This window comes from Helobdella robusta (assembly GCF_000326865.2).
Source record: "Helobdella robusta unplaced genomic scaffold HELROscaffold_43, whole genome shotgun sequence".
Taxonomy (NCBI): Eukaryota; Metazoa; Annelida; class Clitellata; order Rhynchobdellida; family Glossiphoniidae; genus Helobdella; species Helobdella robusta.
Genome location: NW_008705028.1, coordinates 1,162,393 through 1,186,664, shown reverse-complemented (window position 1 = coordinate 1,186,664; position 24,272 = coordinate 1,162,393). Strand labels below are relative to the sequence as shown.

The 24,272-nt window shown below is 31.3% G+C and overlaps 5 protein-coding genes across 5 annotated transcripts; 2 read left to right on the top strand and 3 right to left on the bottom strand.

The window, feature by feature from the left end:
* Positions 1-207: 207 nt before the first annotated feature.
* Positions 208-4,541, bottom strand: HELRODRAFT_177629 (hypothetical protein; the record flags this gene model as incomplete). The annotated part of the gene is made up of 5 exons (XM_009025777.1): positions 208-297; positions 436-1,110; positions 1,267-1,702; positions 2,836-2,992; positions 4,511-4,541. 5 exons carry the CDS (start codon positions 4,539-4,541, stop codon positions 208-210), a joined length of 1,389 nt encoding a protein of 462 aa, XP_009024025.1.
* Positions 4,542-7,896: 3,355 nt separating this feature from the next.
* On the top strand, positions 7,897-8,638 carry HELRODRAFT_177628 (hypothetical protein; the record flags this gene model as incomplete). Its single annotated transcript, XM_009025776.1, has 2 exons — positions 7,897-8,010; positions 8,348-8,638. The coding sequence occupies 2 exons, from the start codon at positions 7,897-7,899 to the stop codon at positions 8,636-8,638; spliced, it is 405 nt and encodes a 134-aa protein (XP_009024024.1).
* A 2,357-nt stretch (positions 8,639-10,995) lies between these two features.
* On the bottom strand, positions 10,996-13,892 carry HELRODRAFT_177627 (hypothetical protein; the record flags this gene model as incomplete). The annotated part of the gene is made up of 7 exons (XM_009025775.1): positions 10,996-11,140; positions 11,485-11,655; positions 11,851-11,955; positions 12,706-12,779; positions 12,847-13,032; positions 13,197-13,252; positions 13,841-13,892. 7 exons carry the CDS (start codon positions 13,890-13,892, stop codon positions 10,996-10,998), a joined length of 789 nt encoding a protein of 262 aa, XP_009024023.1.
* A 342-nt stretch (positions 13,893-14,234) lies between these two features.
* Positions 14,235-19,817, bottom strand: HELRODRAFT_177626 (hypothetical protein; the record flags this gene model as incomplete). Its single annotated transcript, XM_009025774.1, has 10 exons — positions 14,235-14,429; positions 15,071-15,112; positions 15,479-15,613; positions 16,146-16,286; positions 16,993-17,106; positions 17,305-17,459; positions 17,729-17,849; positions 18,648-18,782; positions 19,237-19,375; positions 19,738-19,817. The coding sequence occupies 10 exons, from the start codon at positions 19,815-19,817 to the stop codon at positions 14,235-14,237; spliced, it is 1,257 nt and encodes a 418-aa protein (XP_009024022.1).
* Positions 19,818-20,053: 236 nt separating this feature from the next.
* On the top strand, positions 20,054-22,307 carry HELRODRAFT_177625 (hypothetical protein; the record flags this gene model as incomplete). The annotated part of the gene is made up of 3 exons (XM_009025773.1): positions 20,054-20,061; positions 20,157-20,349; positions 22,116-22,307. 3 exons carry the CDS (start codon positions 20,054-20,056, stop codon positions 22,305-22,307), a joined length of 393 nt encoding a protein of 130 aa, XP_009024021.1.
* Between the last annotated feature and the right edge of the window lie 1,965 nt (positions 22,308-24,272).

Genomic DNA, 24,272 nt, shown 5'->3' with positions numbered 1-24,272 from the left:
CTAAATTAGTCCATTTTCAGCTGTGCTCAAGAATACTCAAAACCAAAACATATTCATAATCTGATTGTTTTTTTATTTATTTAAATCAAAATTATTACATAGGTAATGTCTCAAAGTTAAATTAATAAAAATAATTTGTCGATAATGATCTTTTGCGCTTATATTGACTTTCACTTTCACGCTGTAGAAACCAACAGAAATCCCCCATCATGTTACTATCAAAACGACCCTGATACCGGTGTTCCATAACAGAGATTTCTTGATGGAATCTTTCTCCCTGTTCATCACTGACAGCTCCTAAATTGGCAGGAAAGAAGCTAAGGTGGGAATGGAGGAAATGGATTTTTAGGGACATTCTACAACCCATGTTTTGGTATGCCATTATGAAGTTTTCACATAGTCTTCTGATCTGTGGTTTCCTAAAAAATTCTGAACCAGTGCCACAAACGCTTCCCAAGCCAGCAACTTCACAGGCTCTAGTTGTAATTTGAAATTTGGGTCACGAATAACTTCACGTATCTGTGGTCCAGTAAAAACTCCTGCAGCTATCTTTGCGTTTGTGAGAGTGGTTTTGAATTTATCTTTAAGATAAATAAATCCTTTCGAATCAGTAGGTAGCGCCTTGACAAAGTTTTTAAATATTCCTAATTTGATATGAAGAGGAGGAAGGAAGATTTTGTCAGGATTCACCAACGATTCGTGAAGAATGTTAAATTGTCCAGGTACCGGATCAATTCTCGCAGGCCAGTCTTTGACGAGATAGTGATTTGCATCATCACGACTGTTCCACAGACACAAAAAGCACATGTGTTTCGTGTACCCCAATTGCATCCCAAGAAGAAGAGCAACAACTTTGAGATCCCCACTGATATTCCAGTTGTGATCAGTGTACTTTATAACTTTAAGAAGTGTCTTCATAGATTCATATGTTTCTTTCATACCCACTGCATGGGCTACAGGAATGGATGGTTTAACATTTCCGTTATGTAGCAGAACTGCTTTTTGACTGACTTTACTAGAATCAATAAACAGACGCCAATCTACAGGATCATACTCATCATCCAATTTTGTCATTAATCCAGCAATGTCTACACAGTAACATATATTGTCCTCTTTGTTGTAAAATTTTGCAAATTCGGTGTGCCGGTCACGAAAATGGGATATTTTAGTTCCTCTGTCCTCTCAACTCAGTTCCTCTCAATTCCATTGCTGTAATCTAGACCACAGGAGTTCTGCTTTATTTTTAGTTAACCCAAGGTCCCTTACCAGATCACTAAGTTCTCCCTGCGTGATCATGTGAGGTTTATCTTTGTCGTAATCTGGTTTGTATTCAACATCAACCTTTTCATCACCACTTTGTTCTTCTTCGCTATAAAGAACAGTGTCTGTAGGAGGAGTTGGAACAGGATATTCAACACTGTGGGGAACTGGTTTTATTGCAGATGAACAGTTAGGGTACACAATTGATGCTTTGGTTTTCTTAGAATGTCCTGGTATATTTGTCATGCAAAAGTAGCAGTCTGAATGGTGATCTCTTGGCTCACGCCATATCATTGGAATGGCAAAAGGTATTTGCTTTCTTTTCCCATTTAACCATTGAGTGAGACCTACGTAGCAAACACTGCAGCAAATATGTGGAGCCCAGGTTCTTTCTTGATCCGCCACCTTTACTCCAAAGTAATGGTAGTAGGCAATCTTTATTCTGTTTGACAAATTTTTTCGCTGATCACGAGGTGTAAATTGCCCACAAATATAACAAAAATTGTCTGGTTCATTCAAACAACTACGGTTAGATTTCTTTATTTTTATCACTGGATAAATTTAAAATTAATTTAGAATTGTATATTTATAATATAGTTCTGGAATAGTGTATTTATATAACAAAATTGAACAAAAAAAGAATAAAAAGAAGAGATGACTAATAAAATTTAAGGGAAACAAAATAGATTCAAAGAATAAAAGACAAAGATAATAAAATAGAACAAAGAAAAACATTTAGATATTTAAATTTGGTATGAAAAACTTGAAATTGAACATTAAATACAGCAAAATTTAAAAAAAATAAAAAAAACAAATAACTAAAAAACTGTATGTGCTACAAAAATTCTGATTACATATTTGAAATCAGCATCAAAAACTCTATATGGATAATATAATTTTGCTCAAGTAGCAGACACAAAGTTAAAATTTGTTGTCCAGTGTAATCAATGAGGAAATTTAAACTTTAATTCTTTCATGGTCTTTATATTTTTAATGTCTGATGAATTCATTTAGTCTTATTGGAAATGTTGGAATTGATTTTGATTTATTTTGATTTTGGTGACTTAGTTTTTCCTGTTATGTATTTATATGCCGGGTTTTTCATTTGAAATTTAATTTTTAGAAAATAATTTAAGGCTAATTTTTGGTGTCTTAAATTTAATGGCATTTCTCCTGCCAAAACATAAAGACTTATGAATGGTGATGTTCTGTATGCTCCTAGACACCTTCTTAACGATTTGTTTACTATTGTGTGTAGAATCTTCCTGGTTGATTTTTGTGTAGAGCCATATACTAGAGAACCATAATTCAATACTGCTCGTATAGTTGCTTAGAAAATTGTTATTAGATGCTTTTGGTCTGCTCCCCATTTATTTTGGGATAATCTTTTGATTAAATTGAGTGCTTTTAGACATTTTCTTTTTGTTTCCAGAAGATGGGGAATGAAATTTAATTTTGAGTCAAATATTAGTCCTAAATATTTGTATTTTTTTGAGAACTCAAAATTATTTCCTTGAAAATTTAACTTTGAAAAAATCCTCTTTTGTTTTCTTGAGAAAAGCATAGATCTTAGACTTTGATTCAGAAAATTGTATTCCATTTTCCAATGCCCAATTTATAATGGATTTTAGCGTTCTATTTATTTCATTCTGCTTTTTTATCATGTCTTTATTTTTAAAAGTCATTGTGACATTATCCTTGTAAAGGCAGTTCATCGTGTCTTTAGGAATTACTTTGGTGATGTTTATTACTAACTATTTTCTCCATGATCTTGCAGGTACAACAAGTTAATGAAATTGGTCTGTAGTTATTTTGATGAGTTTTGGCTATTTTGGGTTTGTTTATGGGCACGACTATTGCCTGTTGCCAAATATTTGGAATTTTTGTGTTAATCCATATGTAATTGTAAACTCTTAGAAGTATTGATAGCGCTTTTTGAGAAAGGTTTTTTAACATCTTATAGGTAATTTGAACAGGACCAAAAGTTGATTCATTGCTATTATTTATTTCAAACATCATTTTTCTCATGGTGATTGGTGTATTATACAATTCTTGTTCTTCTGAATTAAAATCCTAAACGTTGTCTCTTCGCTTGATTTATTATTTGCAAAATTTTTTATTTGAATTTCGGAAGTTTGATAGAAGTTGCTGGCTAGAATATTTGAGATTTCCTTATCAGAACTGAAAAATTTGTTATTGTAGATAATATGACTAATTCTGTTATAATTATTTTTATTTCTCTGATCCTTTCCCATACTTTGTTAGTTGGAATATAACGATTGAAACCTTCAATAAAAGATGCTTCAATAAATTCAAATTAGCAAAATAAAACTAAAATTACAGAGAGATTATATTTTGTTAATGACTAAATTAATATTCAGAGTTTTTTTGTAAATTCAAAACAAGCAATTAAATTAGTTTGTTATATTTTGTCTTTGAAATTCAATTACCAAGTTTGTCAATTTTGAATCTTGAGCACGTTACGATTATAAATATTTTTTACTTATTTTTGTTAAAACACTTAAAATACTAAAAATGTTTTTACTATAAACCAACATTAATTCCTCTCATGGTCATTTGAGATTTTGGGACGTAGTCACAGACAATAAACGACAGCAGATCATCAAAGGAGTTGTGTTGAAAATGTCCATCCGTTCATTAGAGGATACAATCAGCTCGGCAACCTGGTAGGTTTTTACATCTCAATTTTTTGAAATCAACGAACGAAAAAAACATATAAATATAAATTACTGCATTAATTATGGTCATTTACCAGCATATTATATATTCATACACACACATATATATATATATGTGTGTCTGTGTATTTGTGTGTGTGTCTCTGTAGATATGTGTGTGAGCTGTTGTGTTGTCCACCGAAACGGCAAAAACGTTAAGTGACAATCGTTTTTCTATGAAATCGTAGATGACTTCTTAATCCAAAATCTGATGCGCACAGTTTAGCACAATGGGGGCATCGAGGACCAGTTGGTTTCAACTTTTTTGATGTTGCTACATGACGGATAAGTCAACGCTTGTAAGAGACATTCGTCAATTTTTAAATAAAACTCGTAAGACCAGCTTTACAGATCCCTCCCATGTAGACCGATCTTTCGCTATTTTTATAAGTCCAGCCGCATTTATGTTACATTTCTGAAGTACGCTTTCACTTGATCCACGAATCGCTTCTTTGGCCAACCTATTTAGCGCAGCTGTTGTTGTAACAATAGATATTCAGCTGGTTTAGTACATGCAATCCTAAACATATCTGTGACGGGCATTTTGTACTACCATCTCATTCCAAGAATGCTGGAATGACAGCGAACATGAAAGGCTTCAAGGGTTTGATGTGTTTACGGATTCACAACCGTAAAGCAGTGCAGATATGCAAACCGCTTTGTACACAGCAATCTTTGTCATTACGGTTAGATTGGGATTTAATTAGATGCGACTCATCAGTCTGCAAAATGCAGCCGACGCCATCTTAATGCGATGCTCAATTTATATATTTATATTAGTATAATATTCATATTAAAATTAATATAATAAATATATATAAATTCAATGTGTGGTATAAATGAATATAAACATTTTTGAGTTTTAGTTCATGTCAAGATTATAATCAAAATTAATTCAGTAACAGAAATAAAAATATTGGAAACTAATCCAAAATTTTTTTAAGCCAGGACTTTTAATCAACTTGGCTTCTCTAAAATGTAAATTTTCATGTGATGTTGCCAATGCATCCCACATTAAATTAGGGACGTATTTTTATATGACAAATTTTTACAGACCAGCTTTCGGAGAATTTTAGACCATCTTAAACAAAAGATATTTTATTTAAAGTAAACAGCCTTATTCTCATACAAATATATAATAACTTTTAAAAACATCACACCACCTTCTCAGTATTGAACAGTGAGATGTAATGATTTGGTCTGACGATGCTGAATTTGCAATGTGCCTTCATGTGGGGCTCGTCAAAACAGGGAAAAGTTGTCCTTGCCTGTGTTGGCTGGAACTGGGTGGCAACTGTGTATCTGGAAAAAACAAAATGTTTTTTTTTTAGTATAAAATCACATTAAATGACAATTTTTTGAAACAAATTAACAAAAAATGTAATTCAAATCTTTTATATTCATTAAACATTTGACAAAATAACTGCATTTGATAATGTCTGTTTTTCATGATTCAACAAATAAAAAATTTTCATTCATACTATGAGTGAGAGTGAGTGATTTAACTGATGCATAAATTATAGCAGTGACATTGACGCAAACCAAATTCTAAAAAAGATATGCAAGAAAAACTTAAACTGAAAGAAACAAAATTATAAATTATCAAACATCTAGCCTTGCCGATCTTTATAATGAACTTTGACTCTACAAATATCAAGATTCTTGGCGTGCATAACGATGAAATGAATGCTGTTTTTGACGACAACTTCAATGCATGACCAGTCAGTGAATGTCAACTTGTTCAAATCGGGTTTAATCAGAACTTCATATTTACGAGGCAACAAACTTGTCGGCAGTCTCAAATCATTCCATAGATTTATCTTTTCCATTTCCGGTCGTTTGTTAGAAAAACTATAAAAGCAAATAATTTTTATTTAGTCATATTTGCTTTCAAATTATTTAATGACTACCAGCATGAAATGAAATAAGGAAATTATTAGGAATTAAAACTGTGTAAGTTTCAAATGGTATTGAGTGAAAATATATAAACATGGCATTTCTTAAAGATCAGACAAACGTTTATACAGAATTCAGCTGTTCTTAGAAATCAGTTATAATAATCAGTTATAATACGTTTGATATCTAGCAATGGACGTAAACCTCAATTGAATAAAAACTAGAAATCATTTCACAAATTATGAAACAACTGAAACATTAATGAAATAACCAATTCGGATGTTGCTCCTCCAACCACAGAACCATACCATACTCAAACTTGTTTCTCCAGTTTATTCTTTTTACGACATCATTCAGAAGTTCATTCCTCCATTTTGAATCACCAGGCATATGCTCACCGAAGAAGAATTTTAACTAGAATGAGTATAAAAAAAATTTATTTAGTTGATGTTTTTGTGTGGCTGGCTGTGTGGTGGTAGATTAAAGTAGTATAAAATGCAAGTTTACAATTATAAGTGTATAAACACATTTGTATATATTCTCATTTATAGATCACTAAATTTGTACTGAGTGATAATTTATCAAACTTTCCATTTGATTAAATCATGTTGCAAAATTCTGCAATGGGCTTAGTACAGAAATAAACTTAAATTGTTAAATTGTTTTCAATTTAGATTATCGTCAAGTCTAACATTATTTTGCAGGCTGAATTAAAACTAGGGCATCAAACCGGAACTGAACCGTAACCGAACACCGTTAAAAACCGAAATTTTGCTCAGAACAAAAACCGTAACCGAACCGAAATATTGTTTGCTAGTTTAACCGAAACCGTAAACCGTAATGATATAAATAACGGTTCGATGCTAAAAATTTAAAAGAAAATATTTTTTTCAAATTCAGAAAAAATATTTAGATACTATTTCGTCTTTTAAAATTCTATGTTAATTTTTATTATCTTTGAAAATTAGTTATCTCTCTTTTTGTTTGTTTTTCCGACTGAGTTCACCGATAATTTAAGCAAAAATTGCCACGTGAAGTGAAATCCAGTATAATCGGAGAAATTTGAGATCAAGTGCTATCATCTTCAAAATTTTGAAGTACCAGCTACATAAGTGAATCTGGAAGTATCTATTTCTGGATTAAAATTTATCCCCAAAGACTGCAGAAGTGGTTTCATTGAAAACATTTAAAAAAATATATTAATAATCATAGAAAATTTTAATCTTTTTTGAAACAATCTTATATTTATATTAGTGATTTCAAAATATCTTTGTAATGGTAGTTTTAATTTGTTGAAAAATTATTAGAAACGTTTCCTTTTATACTGACAAATTTAAAAATCATTTTTGTTATTGATTTCTTATTATTCACAATCTAGAATTTAATTCAAGTTGGCATTGTGGTGAAAGTTGGATAGCCGTATGTCCGTTACATGCGTTTAAGGAACTATGCTTGAAAAAATTAAGTTTCTGAGCAAAACCGAAAAACCAAAAAAACCGATACTAATTCAGGAACGAAAACCGGAATCAAACCGAAATGCGTTTTACAGATTGAACCAAAACCGTAAACCGAAACGAAAAAAATTACAGTTCGATGCCCCGATTAAAACTATGTATTTTACAAAATTTTAAAACTCAAACTGAACACTCCTTGCAAATAATACAGTTGTACGCAGTGTTAGGGAGTAACAAATTACTAGTAACAAAATTACTGTAACAAATTACTTTTTCCAGTAACAAGTAATTGTAACAGATTACTTTTTGTGCAGGGTAGCAAGTAACAGTAACAAATTATTTTTTTGCAGTAACAGTAACAAATATTATGCACTTTTGTTCTTTGTTACTTTTTTCAGCAGTGCGTGATTTATAACCATCATTGGTTGTCCTGTTGCGGCTCAGTCGTTCATTAGACGAACCATTTCCATGACTTGCCAATTTAAAATTCTATGCTTGTATGCACTTTCTTTTCTTTTTTATGTTTACTCTCAGTCTCAGCATTTCACATGGTTTGTGATTTAGTAAGTTGCGCGGATTTAGTTGGCATAATGAAAGACGAGAAGGAATTGGATTCAACTGATAATGAAGTAGGCCAAGTAGCTGAGAGTACAGTGCAAGCGGTGCTTACCAAAACGAACGATTCTTAGCACATCGAAGATCAGCCCAGCAAATCTTTTAAAACACGTGGAGGTAAGGTTTTTTTTAATGTTAACGAAAATTTGTTTTTTGATAAATTATCGGTTTTTTCGGAACGAAATAATGCCTGAATGGGATGCAATGAATTATCTACAACACCCAATTTTTATTCCGCAGTCATCCGATGAATTAGCAAATGCTGTCATTTACAACTGAATTGAACAACATACATAACTGAATGGACATTAGCTTGTGTTTGTCTATTTTTTTAAATATTAGCGAAATAATATTTAAAATTGAATGATGTGTGAACTTGTACAGAAGAAGCATCCAAACGTCTTGGAGAAAGTAAAGGAATGCCGGAAGAGGAAGGCTACTAGTGAAGTGTCCGACATGCCTGCAAAGAAAGCCTGCATACAAGCAACTGTGACAACATGCACCCCACTTGGTAATTCTGTAATTTCGCAGGCGAAGGTCGATCAGCTGGTGACAAACTTCATTGTCGAGTATATGGAGCCAATGAGCATCGTCGAATCTCAACCCTTCATCGAGCTTGTTCAAGGTCTCCAGCCAACAAAGAAAGTTTTGTCGAGAAAAACTCTTAATGGTTAGTTCAATCTCTATAATATAATATGATTTTTTGTGGTTCGTCACATTAATTGCTTATTTTGAACGATGTCAAATAAAAGTAAATACAATCCTTAAGACCCTACTAAATTTGCAACACGCGTCTTTCTGTTTACAGATAAGTTGGACAAACTCGCGGACACGATGAAGGAAAGCATCTGTGCAGCACTCAGCAAAGTCGATCATGTGTGCACAACAGCGGATATCTGGTCATCTAACAACAGGAGCTTTCTAGGCATCACAGCGCACTGGATTGATCCTGATACTCTGGAAAGACGTTTAGCGGCTTTGTGCTTTGAGCGCATGAAAGGGCGTCACACGTATGATTGCATTGCTGTTAGGTTTAATGCTGTACATACGGCGTATCGTATTAACCACAAGTACTGATGACAGTAACTGACAATGATTCGAACTTTGTTAAAGCATTTAAAGAGTTTGCAAATGATGGTAGTGTAGTTAGTGATGATGATGATAACAATGTTGCTTTTGTTGATGTTGATGCATTGCTAAGTGAACCAGAGCATGATGAGGACAGTGACTTATATTTACCCCCTCATCAGCGTTGTGCTGCTCACACATTGAATTTGATTGCTAGTCATGATATAGAAAGTGCAAATAGTGATGCTGTTTACAAAAAACTCTCTCGGTCAACAATGGTCAAGTGTTCTGCATTGTGGAACAAGACTTCACGTAGCACACAATTTGCAGATATTGTGCGTGATAAGTTTCACACTTCCTTCTTTGTGCCTAATGCTACACGCTGGAACTCGTACTTTAGTGCAGTTGACAAAGTGAGACAGGTCCTTGAAAAACAATCTGAGAACAATATTGCTGAAGTTTTTGTAGCTCTTGAGGTCCCAAAATTTCGTCTCAATGACATCCTTTTCTTGAAAGAGTATTGTTGTGTTATGCAACCACTGGCAGCTGCATTGGACATACTCCAAGCAGAAACGAAGTGTTTTATTGGGTTTTTGTTGCCAACGTTAATGTCAAGGCGTACAAAGTTACTAACAGTAAAACCAACTTTGAAGTTGGCAGCGCCTTTGCTTACTGCTGTTTTATCCGGCCTTGATAAGCGATTTCAAGGTTATGATGAACGTCATGATTTGATCATAGCTAGTGTCACATTGCCTCAGTTTCGTATGAGATGGATTGACAATAACGACAGGAAAAAGATTGCTCGTAGTTTACTGTATGACGAGTTGCAAGATGCTAAACAGCAGCAGCAGGTCACTGAGCCTGATACTGATGACAAGCATGAGTCAGGTACTGTGTCAGATGATGAATTTTTTTCGTTTGCAAATGAACCACGTGACAACGTTGATGCTGCTGCAGAACTTGACTTGTATTTAAGTGATAATTCTCGTGAAATTGCATGCCTGCAAAAATACCCGGGTATTTTGAAGTTGTTCAAGAAATTCAATACACCATTACCTTCAAGTGCACCGGTTGAGAGACTTTTCAGTTTAGGTGGTCAGATACTGGTTCCTAGAAGGAATCGGATGACTGATGAGCATTTTGAGCGTCATCTGCTTTTGCGGGCAAATAAATTATTTTCTGCCAAATAAGTGATTTATGTACATTGTAAATTTAGGTGCTACCAATTACATGTATCTTATTGACTATCTTTCTATGTATTGTATATGTATATTCATGTGCGCGCCTATTAATGTTGATATTGAGAATATATGAAAGAGTACTTGCAGCGTCTGTTTACATGTATGCTGTACTGTAGTAACAAAAAAGTAACTTTGTTACTTTTTATAGTAACAGTAACAGATTACTTTACTATGAATATAACAAGTAAAAGTAACAAATTACTTTTTCCCAAAGTAACAAGTAAAAATAACAAATTACTTTCAATGAGTAACAAGCACAACACTGGTTGTACGTAATAGATTTGTATCATCAAATAAACATTAAACCTGATATATAAGTGTTTTACATAGGAATTGTTTTTAAGATGTTTACAAATGTAAGGCTTACAATTTAAAAAAAACAGAATCAATGATGTACATCATTTTTTATATATCTGTTAATTAAAAATTGTGACCATGTAACTCACTTCATCGTGGAGAGGTTTGGTTGAAAAGGTTGATGAAACCTTCGTCAAGCATATTTTTAGTAAAGATTGATTCCTATTTAACCTTGCATATAAAAAGTTATACAAATTTATAGTAAGTGAAATGAAGTCGAAGCTATGCTTTTTATAATCGTTGTTTTCAATCATTTGACCAGCTTCTCACAATATTTATTGTTTAAACAGTGTATGTTTAATTATTTGTATCAAAAAAACTATTGAAAAAAAATAAAATTAATACCTGAAAATTGAAAAATATTTCTTACTTTTTAACTATTTCTTTCCATTTCGTCTTCACAAATAACCACCCAAGTTTGTTGGTGGATGGCTCCTCACCAATGAGCTTTAATAACACGAGGAACTGTGTGACCTGCATGAAGTCGTCGTTCAGAGACCGTTCCAACAATCTGGTCATACAGAAAAACAATGTTATAAATTTATAATTAAAGTGTTTGAGATTTTGAAGCGAAATTTAGCAAATTTGTTTGGAATATTCAATAATTATTGGAGAAGAAGAAATAGAAAATTAACTATGTACTATTATGGCTGTTGCAATTTGATCATCTAACAAATATTGTTTTATACAGCACTGTAAGTGATAACTATCAGTTTATATGATGCCAAAACTTAATTGCCTCCTGCACTGTTTATATACCTCTAAGATAAGTTTTCATCAAAACCGTTGTAACTTGAAATAACAGCTGCCCACAAAAAACATTAAGAGTGTTAGTGAAAGTAAAGATATTGATACCTGTTTATATTCGAATGATTGGTGCTGTATGTCAGGGCTTTCAAAAAGAGTTCCGATTCAGAGGTGGAAGCGTTTGTTGATGTGAAAATGCTCATGACATGGTTCCACACTTCCTGCCCTCCGTATCTCACTGCGTACTTATACACGTGCTTCTCTAACAATGGATGTGCTCTGTTTAGTGAAGCAGTAAACAGTTGAGTTAAAAACTGATTATAATTAATATTAACAGTCGATGCGAATTATTTTGTCAAAAAGCAAACCAATTTGTTTTGTTGGGTTGATATGAAAATTTATGTTTAAATAATAATTTTTAATAAATATGTTTTTTAATGTTTTCAATTTTTAAATTAATATAAAATAACTGACTTCTTTGAACTACCGAAAATCTTCCAATAAGCTGTCATCATCCAACCAATCTGTTCCTTGAAACCCATTTCGGCAGCTAACGATGTTAGAAGTATCCTTATCTCCCTGATAGTGGTGAGAGGATACAAATTATAAAATGATATAAATTATAAAAATGATATAAATTATAAAATGATATCATTTATTATAAGATATCAACAGTACTGAAACGTTAATGATGATATGATAACATGCCAAAGGTAAGGTTCTCTATCAATATTATACCACCACTAAATTTATAAAAATATTTTGTAATCTTCTATAAATAAAACTATTTTTACATGTTTATTTTTCATTTCTAAAATTTTTTGATACATGTCAACTGAGACCCAGGGGCGTCATTTCAGATTTATATATATATATATATATATTCTCCATATATATATATATATATATAAATATATATTATTAATAAAGATCACGGCGTTTCTTACAGTACTCAATCTATATGATAGTTTCTCGATTCTTCGAATAATTCTCCGATCTACCAAGCTTAACTTGTTAATGCTATTAACAAAATTCCTATTTACAGAAGATGTCATTATCTACATGTATGCATATAGTACTATTTCGACTACCTAGTCTCGTCAGTGCAACATTATAATAAATTTACATTTTTAAAGTTTTTAAAATTTCAAAACTTTTAAAGTTTTAAAATTACTAAATTATATATCCTATATATATCCTTTTTACAAAGAATTTATAATTAACACTTTTATAATTTATAATTTTAATATTTTATAATTTTTCTTGGGGGGCCCTGCCTCCCACCAAATGACGCCTCTGCTGAGACCATTATTGAAACATGGAACTTACCTCGTTTTGGAATCTCCGCTGTCATCCCAGCCAAGTTTGTTTAAGTAGGGCATCATAACTTTGTCTATAACATCCTTATACAAATTGTAAATTAACATTTTGCAATTCAAGCTTTATCGTCCACACTACAAATAATCTTACGGTGAATTCTCTGTAGTATGAATTAGACGAGAAATTTTTAATTATGGAGCTTGTTTTTTCGTACATCGTAAACCAAGGATAGTAATCTTCTTCTCTCTCGATGTACAATAATAAATTAAGAGCGGTTTCCAAAGGTACATGGCCAGAGCTACATGTGGGGTAGATGGAGTTAATTGGAGCTAGTTTCTAAATAAGAAAATGCATGCCTGTTTTAATTGAAAAAGATTGTGCTGAAGTGGTTTACTACTTAATTTATATATTTTTTAATTATTGCAAAATAAAAGTCAATGTAATAATATAATGAGAAACGTCTTATTCAGCTTAAAACAGTCAAAAAATACAAAACAAACTTTACTAAAGCGAAAACATCGTTCACCAGATTTGTCCTGTCGATGAGAGGGAAGACCTTTAGAGATTTTTTTAATTTTTGTTTTGTGGTGATTTGTGAGAAAAATAAAATAGCTTTAATTTTTAATAATATAAATGTAAGCCTTGAGAAAAACGTATAACTTAAGTTATTATAATGAAGATTTGTAAAATTTTTCGTCGTAATTTGTGTTAGTTATTATTCAAGGTTAAACTACTAAACTGTATAATCGCTTCTGAGTTGCTTGGTGATATTCGACCAGCTGTTTGCATCATAATTCGCTCTGTAAAATCCTATCCGACAATGACAGTAAAAATACAGGGTAAGTTTGATTCGTAACTTTTTGAATTTTAGATTCGCTGATAGTATTTTTGAAATTATAAAAATTTGAAAAGCTTCTTGAAATTAATCCAAAATAAAGAATGTTTAATTTTATTAAAAAACTTAAGTAAAATTATTTTTGCACCCATAAACAACTGCAGGTGATCAAAACTGTGTATTCAATAGTTTATATCCGTATATTTTGAATATAATCACAAATATGAACATTTTCTTCAAAAAATTATCTCAGATTTCTCCAGCAAACATTCTCACACACATTCAACAACTTTCAACACAACCAATCACCTCTCATGTCCGAATTTGCTTTCAACCAATCGATTTCACTAGGAAGGGTCATTTGCACTGAATAAGTGGGAAAAATGCAGCAAGGAATGTTTACGATATAGGTGAACCGAAAAAATCCAATGTACGAAAATTTTATACGTTTCTAGAATTTAAATCCAATCATTAGAGTCGTTGCATAGTTATAAAAAATATTCATGCAAAATACGCTACCAATATCATAGTTTAAAGTATTTTATCAAACATTACTTACATTTCTTACTGTCCATCAAAACTACAAAAAAATGGTGCGGATCTTTGCTAGTTACAAATGTAAGCGGAATGAACCAAGTGGAGCTGTAAGAAAAATTACACCACTTAAACGTTTCTGGTAATTTTTTTTAATTTTAAATTTTTACTAAAAACACGTCGCCAACAACCTCAGTTTTGATGTATTCAACTTGTAATCCCCCAAGCCCACATTTGAAGTGACCAGGTACCTTTCTTGCTTGCAGATTAAATTTCGCCCATTCTTTGTAATTGTAACTACCGGAAGCCCTGCTTGTAAAATCCAACTTTCCACCACTCCTTTCACATCGAAATGATTGTCCGACTAAATGCAGGTATTATCGTGATTTCAGTATAATTATCAAATACACTGCATTTATATGTAAATATAGGACTTGTCATTTCGACTATTTAAAATATGTAATCTTACAGAATTATTCCACAGGCAATTATTTTAACGATGTCGATTATTTATTTTTTAAATTTTTCAGTCTGTTCTGCAGCGTGTGATGTAATAAGTCATCAGAAGATTGTAAAATTTTTCATAATTTTTGACAAAAGCTTATTTCAATTCAGCATAACCAAACATAATATGCTCTTTGTTCAAATAGCATATTTTTTCTTATCTGCTTAGAGGGGTACAGTAAACTTTATTAATGAAAGCTTTATCCAAATATTTTCACCTATCCAAAATTATGGAAAGGACAAACAGGTGAGTAAGGATCGAAAAATTGGTAACTTTAAAAGCTAAAACTTGAAAAACTGACTTCCAGTTTACAGGACCATTCATTAAAAAAGAAGCCTGTAAAATTTGTTAACATTAGGACTCGTTAAGAAACTTACATAAAAAGCAGCCAAACATATTTAATGGTGATAGTTTGGTCAATGGATAGAATATATTTTGAAAATCAACTGGCGAAAATGATATACTAAAAACCCTGAGTGGTCCTGCAACTACCTACAGACCATATCTCCTTGGGCCACTAAACATTTTGTTACGAAACAACCCTAATAAATTGAATTTTTTTAATGCGTTTCTATTTTGAAAATAAATTATAATATGTTAACCACACTTTAGAGTTGTCTTATTTATAATTTTTTCATTTTAACTATTTTATTTTCGTTCTCATTAATAAACACTAAACATAATTTGGCCAAAAATATATTGTTATTGTCAAATTGGGCTACATTATTTGTTTTCTTGATTATTTGTGTTTTTTGGGAGACAGCTGTGAAAAAATTCAGTGCGTGCACTTAGTATATTTAATATTGATTATATGGTTGAACATCAGAAATTATAGTTCAACATAATTTTGTGCATAGAATACAATGACAGGTTACAAATTCAAATACTCGGGAAACAATCAATAAAACCTCTTGTGTGAAAATTTCCCAAAGCTCATTCTGAGTGTAACTTTTGAATTGATATTCTTGAAAAAGTTTCATCAAAGCTTTCAGGATATTATTTAGTCCAAGTGTTGTTTCCAGCATGTTAATAATTGAAAATCCCTAAAAATAACAATGGAAAATATTATTTTAGATGATTATTATTTTTTAACAGTAACATTGATTGATTACATTGGCAGGGTGGTTGCTTGTTGAAAAGAAAATCGTGTTTAAATAAAAAAAAAATTCTTTTGATATATTTCAATTATTGGTATGTAACATATTATTGTTAAACAAAACAAAAAGATGATATTATAATGGTAACATTTAAAAATAAACATAAATAATAAAAATTGGTTTAAGACTATCTGAAATACAATTATTGGTGAAAATCACATCATATTCAGTGGTAGTCAACTTCAGTTGGTTTTACAATTTTCAACTTTGTTCAGTATAACACTTCTTTTTATATAATGAAAAAATAGTAAACATTATTTCTCAAAACAAATAATAGATGTATTTATTATCAACTAATATCCCCAGATAAGGTAGATCTAGTCTAACTTTTTAAGAACACCAACTATTTTCAATGTCAAGACAAGTTCAACACAAATAATTATGAAATCTCATTAAAAACAAATTTTATGCTACAAACTTTGGTCAATGAAAATGTTGTGAAAACGTTTTTCACATTTGAAACATCGTCGTCCTGCTTGGCCTGCGTTATAGGTTGCGTGCCTTCTAGCGAATATGCTTTAATTGCGTTTTCCATACTTCCCAGCATGAGATCTGTCGCCTGAAAATTCATGTTTTAATTACTTCATTAATTGTTGTTTTTCATTTTGATTCAAAATTATTGTGCAGCAAGATGGTTTGAAAGTTGAAGCACCAAGTTTGGCTATTTCAATGACTGACTCTGAATGTAAAAAATCAATGTTTTTCGCATTCAATATGTGTAATGTTTGCAGTGGTTGATGTAAGGTGTAGTATTAAATTTGAGCTAAAAAGTCAACAAAACTCATTGATTTAACGGAAAAATGCCGGGTATTTTTTTACAAAAAAGCGAGTTGATAAGAAAAAAAAGGTTGGTCGTCTACTCGTCAACAACAAAATGTTGGTTCACTCGTCAAAAATTTCCAGGTCAAAGTTTTCAAAATTTAGCCTCCCTACCGCTGATGTTGTCTAGATCCATCAACGAACGCATAGATTTAAATGCCACAGAATGCTTGGTTTCAAATGCCAGTGTCTTCGTTTATAAATTGGGTGATTGCAAAGGCTCACATCAACATTTATTTAACATCATTAATATTTTTAAAAACATCAGTAAATCAATCAATCAATCTTCGATTGACGTCCTGAGACCCAGTTCCCCCCGAGATAAGGTAAGACGTAAAAAAAACATTATTAAATAAAATAAAAGATGTTTCAAGAGTTAAATAATGAATTTTCTAATTACTACAAAAGTTATTCATAGATTTTAAATTCATTTGTTGTTAACTAACAGAAGATAGTTCTGGATAAAATTGTTTGATGATCTCTTGTTGCAAGAATATAGCCAACCCTTCATTCAGCCACAACTCATCCCACCATTTCGTTGTCACCAAATTACCAAACCACTAAAAAAATTTTTTCAACAACTTTTAACAAAATTTTCAAAATTAATTAAATGTTTAAAAAATACTTAAATAATTGTTAACCTTTTAAATCATAAGCAAATTTTTTTTAATAATTTTTGCATTTAAGCTTCCATTGTTCCAAAATTCAATTACACCACGTTAGCAATCATACCATTTATTTTTCAATAAACTAATAACCTGATAAGCCAGTCCAAGTGCTATTTTTTCCACTACAATAGTTTTGTCTTCCTTCGTGTTATTATTTTCAGCGTAATATAAGTGCCTAGCATCAAAGAACATGATTCCCCAATAAGCCATCATGTTGTCGTCTACTGTTGGGACGACCACCACATCTGGGAGGAGTGTTAGGTGAGTTTTGCTTGGGAAAAAAGTGCAGCGAACCCATAAACAAGAATATTTTGCTACAATACTAATTGCAATATGTTATTCCAAGGTTATTACTTTAATGACAATTTTCTCCTATTTTTGTAATACAAATTTAATATTTAAAAAATTAATAACGTTTTAATGCTGCTTATTAGATTTTAACAAAGTTATTTGTAAAAAAATTTATAAAATAAAGATTTATTTATGAAATTAGTTTCCTGAAAATGTTGTTAACCTAGTTTCGTGTGATTATAAAAGAATCCGAAGTAATTTTCAAAGAAGTTGAGAGTTTTAGTGACCGTGAGGATTGAGAATTGCACATCGGGAAGTTTTTCTGGAGGAGAGTACACCGAAACCTAAATTGGTGTCAAATTGAAAAGGAACACGGTGAACTGTTTTTTTGCTATCTAGCACCAGTTTCAGATAATGCTAATTAAGTCTAGGACTAATAGTTGCAATTAGCTCATACATTTACCCTAACTGTTTTAAATATTAAAACTTCAACTCGGATTTTTTAACGGTGGTCAAATTTGGAAAATAAGTTTAAAACAAGCATGTCATATTTTTCAGTTCGATTTCTTATTACTAATTTATAAAAAGTTAACAATATTTTTTTCTGCAGATGAAATGTGCAAGCATCATAGCATTATGTTGCGTGTTGTAGGAAGCATCACAAAAAAACATTGTAGAATTTTAGCCGTCGTATCTCTTTCGTACTCCTATGTTGTACTTAAGTCAATTTACAACAATGCCTTGCATTTATAATTCCTATTTGTTAGTTGTAAGTCGATATTTATCAAAAAACTTCACTACACCGAACGAACTATGCGTTACCACCGAATGTTTCAAATTTGAATTAACTATCATTCATATTGACTAAGCGCAAAAATTATTTGAAAAAGTAATGAATGTGCAGTTTATTTCGTTTAAATTTGGCGTTGTTAACTTTCAGTGAGAACCATTTTTTGCATAATAATTGTTTGTATTCATGAATTCATAATAAATTATTACAGGCATTTATTAGTAGAATAGGTAAACATCGCACACTCCTAAACTTTAGCCATAAATTTTGATTGCAATCTTCTTACTCCGCTGATTAAAATATTTTGAACATTCAAGTCAATCCATTATCTAATGTTCATCACACGGTATACCATGACTCCACTTTTGCTGATGCGAGACGTCGAGGCGTAGTTGCAAAAGACGAAGGCCAGTGAGTGTGTGCTCATTACACGTGATGTGTCATACACGTCCATCGTTTCATTCTGTGACATCTTGTGTTCTGCCATCTATCATTTTGGTTTTAAAATTTTATTAAAAGGTACTTAAGTTATTTTAGTTGTATAAAATGGGTTCAATTATATCTTGGTATCTTACAGTTCTTAAAAAGACTAATTATATTCGTCCAAAATTCATTAAAAATTATCTTAACAATTTTAAAATCGTAATTTTCATAGAAGTTTTCCTGAAGAAAAGCATTGTTTTAAATGCGTTGTATATTTTTAGTTCATTGTTTTTTTTATTGGTTTTCACATGATTTTAACTTCGAGGTAAAAATTAAATTAGTCGGTAAGAATTGGGTAATTTAAAACATGATGCTACTATGTGAGGCCGTTTCGAAATTAATAACAGTGAGTTTTGTTCAATTTAGTTGCTACAAATAAACTTATTGAACTAAATATACGATAAATAATATTTCCGTTCAAAACCAGCAATAGCACATTATTTGTTAGATCGATCTACCTTCTCTGTGTTAAACAGTGAAATGTAATCATTCGGTCTGACGATGGAGAATTTGAAACGTGCCTTCATGTCTGGCTCGTCGAAGCAGGGAAAGACTCTCCTTGCGAATGTGGGCTTGAACTGTGTGGCGGCAATATATCTAATGAAAATGAAAAACGTCACCTATAACGTAAAAAAAATTAAAAATTTATATCCTATAGCATGAAAAGTTCCAATCAGTTCATTCGTTTTATATAACTACAACTTAAAATATGTTCACTTTTGTGGTAAAATTTTGACCAATATTGAAAAATTTAGCAATGTTTAATTCATATATTAATTTTTTTGTTTCAGCAAGCAGTTTTTCAAAAATTTTGACGTAGATAAAATTTGTGGGCATTCGAACAGTTGATACATTTCAAATTAATAGTAACACTGTTTGTGCTGCTTATTGCGATGGTTCATTTTTTAATCATTTCCAATGCTTATATATTGCTACATTTATCTAGCCACAAAACCAACTTTACGACGCCTCTATCAGTTGTGTAGGAACTCAAAAAAAGTCCATTCTCCTTGCGTCCCAAAACACCATGGAATGTCATGTTGACCAAAAAGCAGCATCCCTCTGAAAGACAGTTTTCATTTCGATGTAAAGTACCTCGTAGTTGTTATAAAACCGATATCTTTTGTACTCTAACTTATCTGTTATGGTGATATTTAGGATGTTCATCTATTTTTAGTTTGAGCAATTATTATTGAATGGTAAAAATTATAAAAATTAATATAACAATATTTCAACAAACCAGGCAGATCCTTATATCGAATATTGATGTCAGCGATGTCAAGGTCTTTCACGTGCATGGCAATAAAATCGATAGGGCGCCCCCTTACCTACACCTCAACACATGACCAACCGCTAAAATTGAATTTGACCAAATCAGGACGTATGAGGACTTCATAAAAACGAGGCACCAAGTTTTTCGGAAGTCCGCTAAAATTGAATTTAACCAAATCAGGACGTATGAGGACTTCATAAAAACGAGGCACCAAGTTTTTCGGAAGTCTACTAAAATTAGAAAAATAGGAATCGGTTTGATAATGAAAAATGTTTTTTTCGTTGTTGCTTTGATACAGGTTTCTTGTGTTAACATCGCTTGCATCTGACAGCCTAAGCTGCAGGAGGATTACCCAAATACTTCTAACTGCGGCAAGTAGTAGCGTCATACTCTTTGAATTGTCGATATTCATTAAAGATGATCGTTTCCAAAATTTTTCCACATAAAAAAATTTAGTGTTCACTCATGTAAATTAATTAATTTCTGCTATAACTCTTTATGACATTTAAATCTTCACCAACTTGACAACGAAGTAAGTTAACGATTCCAGTTTTCAAATCAGTTTGTTATTCAATTAAAATGAAAATATTAAAATTCAGTGAAATTCTTTCAGTAATAAGTAGCAACAAACTCACAAGTCAACGACTCAATTTTGAGTAATGACCCGTTGAAACAAACTTCAAGTATTGGCTCATTTCATTTCAAACAAGCGTTTAATTTTTTCAATTGATTCAAACGTGCATGATTGAACATGCTAGTTTAACAGAAATTTTTTTAGCCAATCTTTATTTACTTAATAAAAACATGTCCTGACTTTTTTAAAGCAATTAATAATTTGTAAAAAATAGCAGTTTACAGAAAATGATGAAAATGGGGCAATGGCCTCCGTTTTAATTTAAGGGTTTATATTCTGAACAAATAATAATTGAAAATAATTCAATTATTGTGGCTACCAATAAAATTAAGACTATTTGTTACCAATAACGTTATCAGGTTTAAATTTTTTTATATAAATTATTCTGGATCAAATTGAGGATTTTGCCTCCAACATTCAAAAAAGGATGACGCTTATGGTTGTAAACATTATCAGTTTTTTAATAAGATTATTGTTTCATAAAACAAGATTATTGTTTCATAAATCAAGATTATTGTTTCATAAATCAAGATTTTAAACGGATTCATACAAAATGCATCTATCTTTTTCATTTTGCAATTTTTTTCAAAAATTAAATTTTTGTGACGAAATTTCGACGTTTAAATTTAAATTTTTAACTGTAATGTTCGTCTGCATGGATGTTTATTTTTAACTACTAGAATATTTTTCATCCTAGTAAAAACCGTATTTATTACTGTTACTATAGTTATCAGAAATTATAGCTTCAATTTTTAAATAGTTTCATCATAGAATTTATTATGTGGAAATTTCTTGTCAAATATTTATTTTCAAAACAATCATTTACACTTAAAGCTCATTTATCATGATTTCTGTTCATTTTATTGACGTACGCAAAAGAAACTTTGGAGCACAATGGCAAATGCCGCCAGGGTTTAAGATAATACCGAAAATTATACTCAAGATGTGTGGCATCAACTCTGGCAGTTCCACTTTGTCACATTTTCGATTTATCATTTAAAAGCAATCTATTGCCTACTAATTGGAAAACTGCAATTGTTAATCCTATCCATAAAAAGGGTCCTACTTTTTAAAAACTTTTAAAAACTTATGTATCACTAAAAAGTTTATTAGTGAGAGAAAAATTGTATAATTAAATTTCAATTAAAATTTCACAATTTTAGCTTTCCAATCAACACTAACCGCTCCTTTTATTTAAAAAAAAATAGTGTAGAAAGTGTTTGGATGTTTACAGGCTACAGCTGTTACAGGAATGCACCAAGTGGTACTGTTATGTTTTATTTGTATTTATTTTGTTGGCAAGCGAATAAAAATGATGTTGTATCTTATCACATCGTGTCAGTAGTATGTTAACAACAGTGAAAAATATACCTCGTTTAGTCTACGGAAGCATATTTACAAAATTGGATCTTGTTAAATACCCTCCTTAGAAATTCCTCAAACCGGATATTTTAGTCAGCACGAAAGGTTCCTGGGAGCACGTAAGAGAGCGTCCATTTCTGACGAAGATAATTACTGGGAAACCTTTCTGTAGTGTCCAACTCTCCATCATTCGTCTCACATTGAAGTTGAAGTATCTTCTCAGCTTATTGAAAACGAGTTTTTTTATAAATTTAATTTAAATTTCATTTAATCATTTTTATTTAAATTTATTCGTGTCTTTTATAGTAATATATAAAACAGTATTCAAGCTTAAGTATCTTTTTTCAATTTCATAGAATAAAAAATATTCAAAGGCAGCCGACAATTTTGGTTATTATCTGTTGCAGTCTTTTCTAAATGATTTCAATTATATATTTTTATTATTTTGTATAATCTTCATCTGTTTTGGTTTGTAAGGTGATATATTTTAACTTTAGAACAAACGAGGGTAAGATTTTCACAAATTTGTTTGGGAAAGACCAAATCTTATCGTTTGAACCTAAGAGGTCTTATTCTTGTAGATTACCTGCTGAGTTCTGTCTGTTAAGTAGGACCGAAACCATTGTTCGACAGAACCAGTTATTCCAAATCTATGGTTAAGACGTTTCAGAAGAATGCAATGGTCGGCACAGTCAAATGCCAAACTCATATCTAAGAATTCAAGAAGAGATGGATTGCTGTCGTTTATATTTTCATGCAACTTAGATAACAAATGCAACAAAGCAGTTTCGGTAGAATAATGTTTTCTATAACCTGATTGATATACCGGTAACGAATTGTTTTTATCTAAGTGTTTCATAAGCTCCTTAGAAACTAATCTTTCAATTAATTTTGACAAGAACGACAGATTTGAAACCGGTCTATAATTATTAAGGTCAGAATTATCTAATTTTTCCTTTTTCAAAAGAGGAAAAATTGTAGCATGCTTTAACATAGCCGGAAACTTACCAGTACGTAAACATAAGTTTATAAAATCAATCAAATATTTTGAAAACAATCCTTCATATTTTTTGAAAAAGTGTGAAAGAACACAATTCAGTGAACATGTTTTAGACGGAGAGTTCAAAACTGTTTCAACAATTTCGCTTTCATCATAAACAGGAAAAACTGAAAACAAGTTGCTGCAGCAGACATCAGATGAATGATTAAACTTCTTCTCATCATACACCATCGATTCTCGTACATTTTTAATTTTGTCATAAAAGAATGTAGCAAAATCGTTTGCTTCAAATTTGGTAGATGAATTTGAAGTATTTTCCTTGCACAACAGTTTATTTACCACAGTCCAAATTTTTTTAGGATTTCTGTTATTTTCAAAAATGATTTTTTTCAAAAACAACTTTTTGTTCTGGGCGAATAAAATATTTATTGATCGCAGAGCATTTTTCCACACCTCCCTATCGTCATGATTTAAAGTCTTTCTGTACTTTCTTTCCATTTTTCTACAGTATGCCTTGGACTTTGAACAATCTCCATCAAACCACAGCGTCAACGAATCATCTCGACTTTCAACCACGTGTTCTGGAGCTATTATGTCTGCAATTCTCTTCAGTTCATTCACAAAAATCTCTAACAGTGTATGTTAGAGATTTTTGTGAATGAAAATCTCTATGTATGTATGTATGCATGCATGTATGTATGCATGCATGCATGTATGTATGTATGTATGCATGTATGCATGCATGTATGTATGCATGCATGTATGTATGTATGTATGTATGTATGTATGTATGTATGTATGTATGTATGTAATGTATGTATGTATGTATGTATGTATGTATGTATGTATGTATGTATGTATGTACGTACGTACGTACGTACGTACGTACGTATGTATGTATGTATGTATGTATGTATGTATGTATGTATGTATGTATGTATGTATGTATGTATGTATGGTATGTATGTATGTATGTATGTATGTATGTATGTATGTATGTATGTATGTATGTATGTATGTATGTATGTATGTATGTATGTATGTATGTATGTATGTATGTATGTATGTATGTATGTATGTATGTATGTATGTATGTATGTATGTATGTATGTATGTATGTATGTATGTATGTATGTATGTATGTATGTTAAAACCAAAACATGATGAGTGACACTGAACCGTCAAACATCAAGTAACAAATGGATTAACACTTTGATTTGTCGTA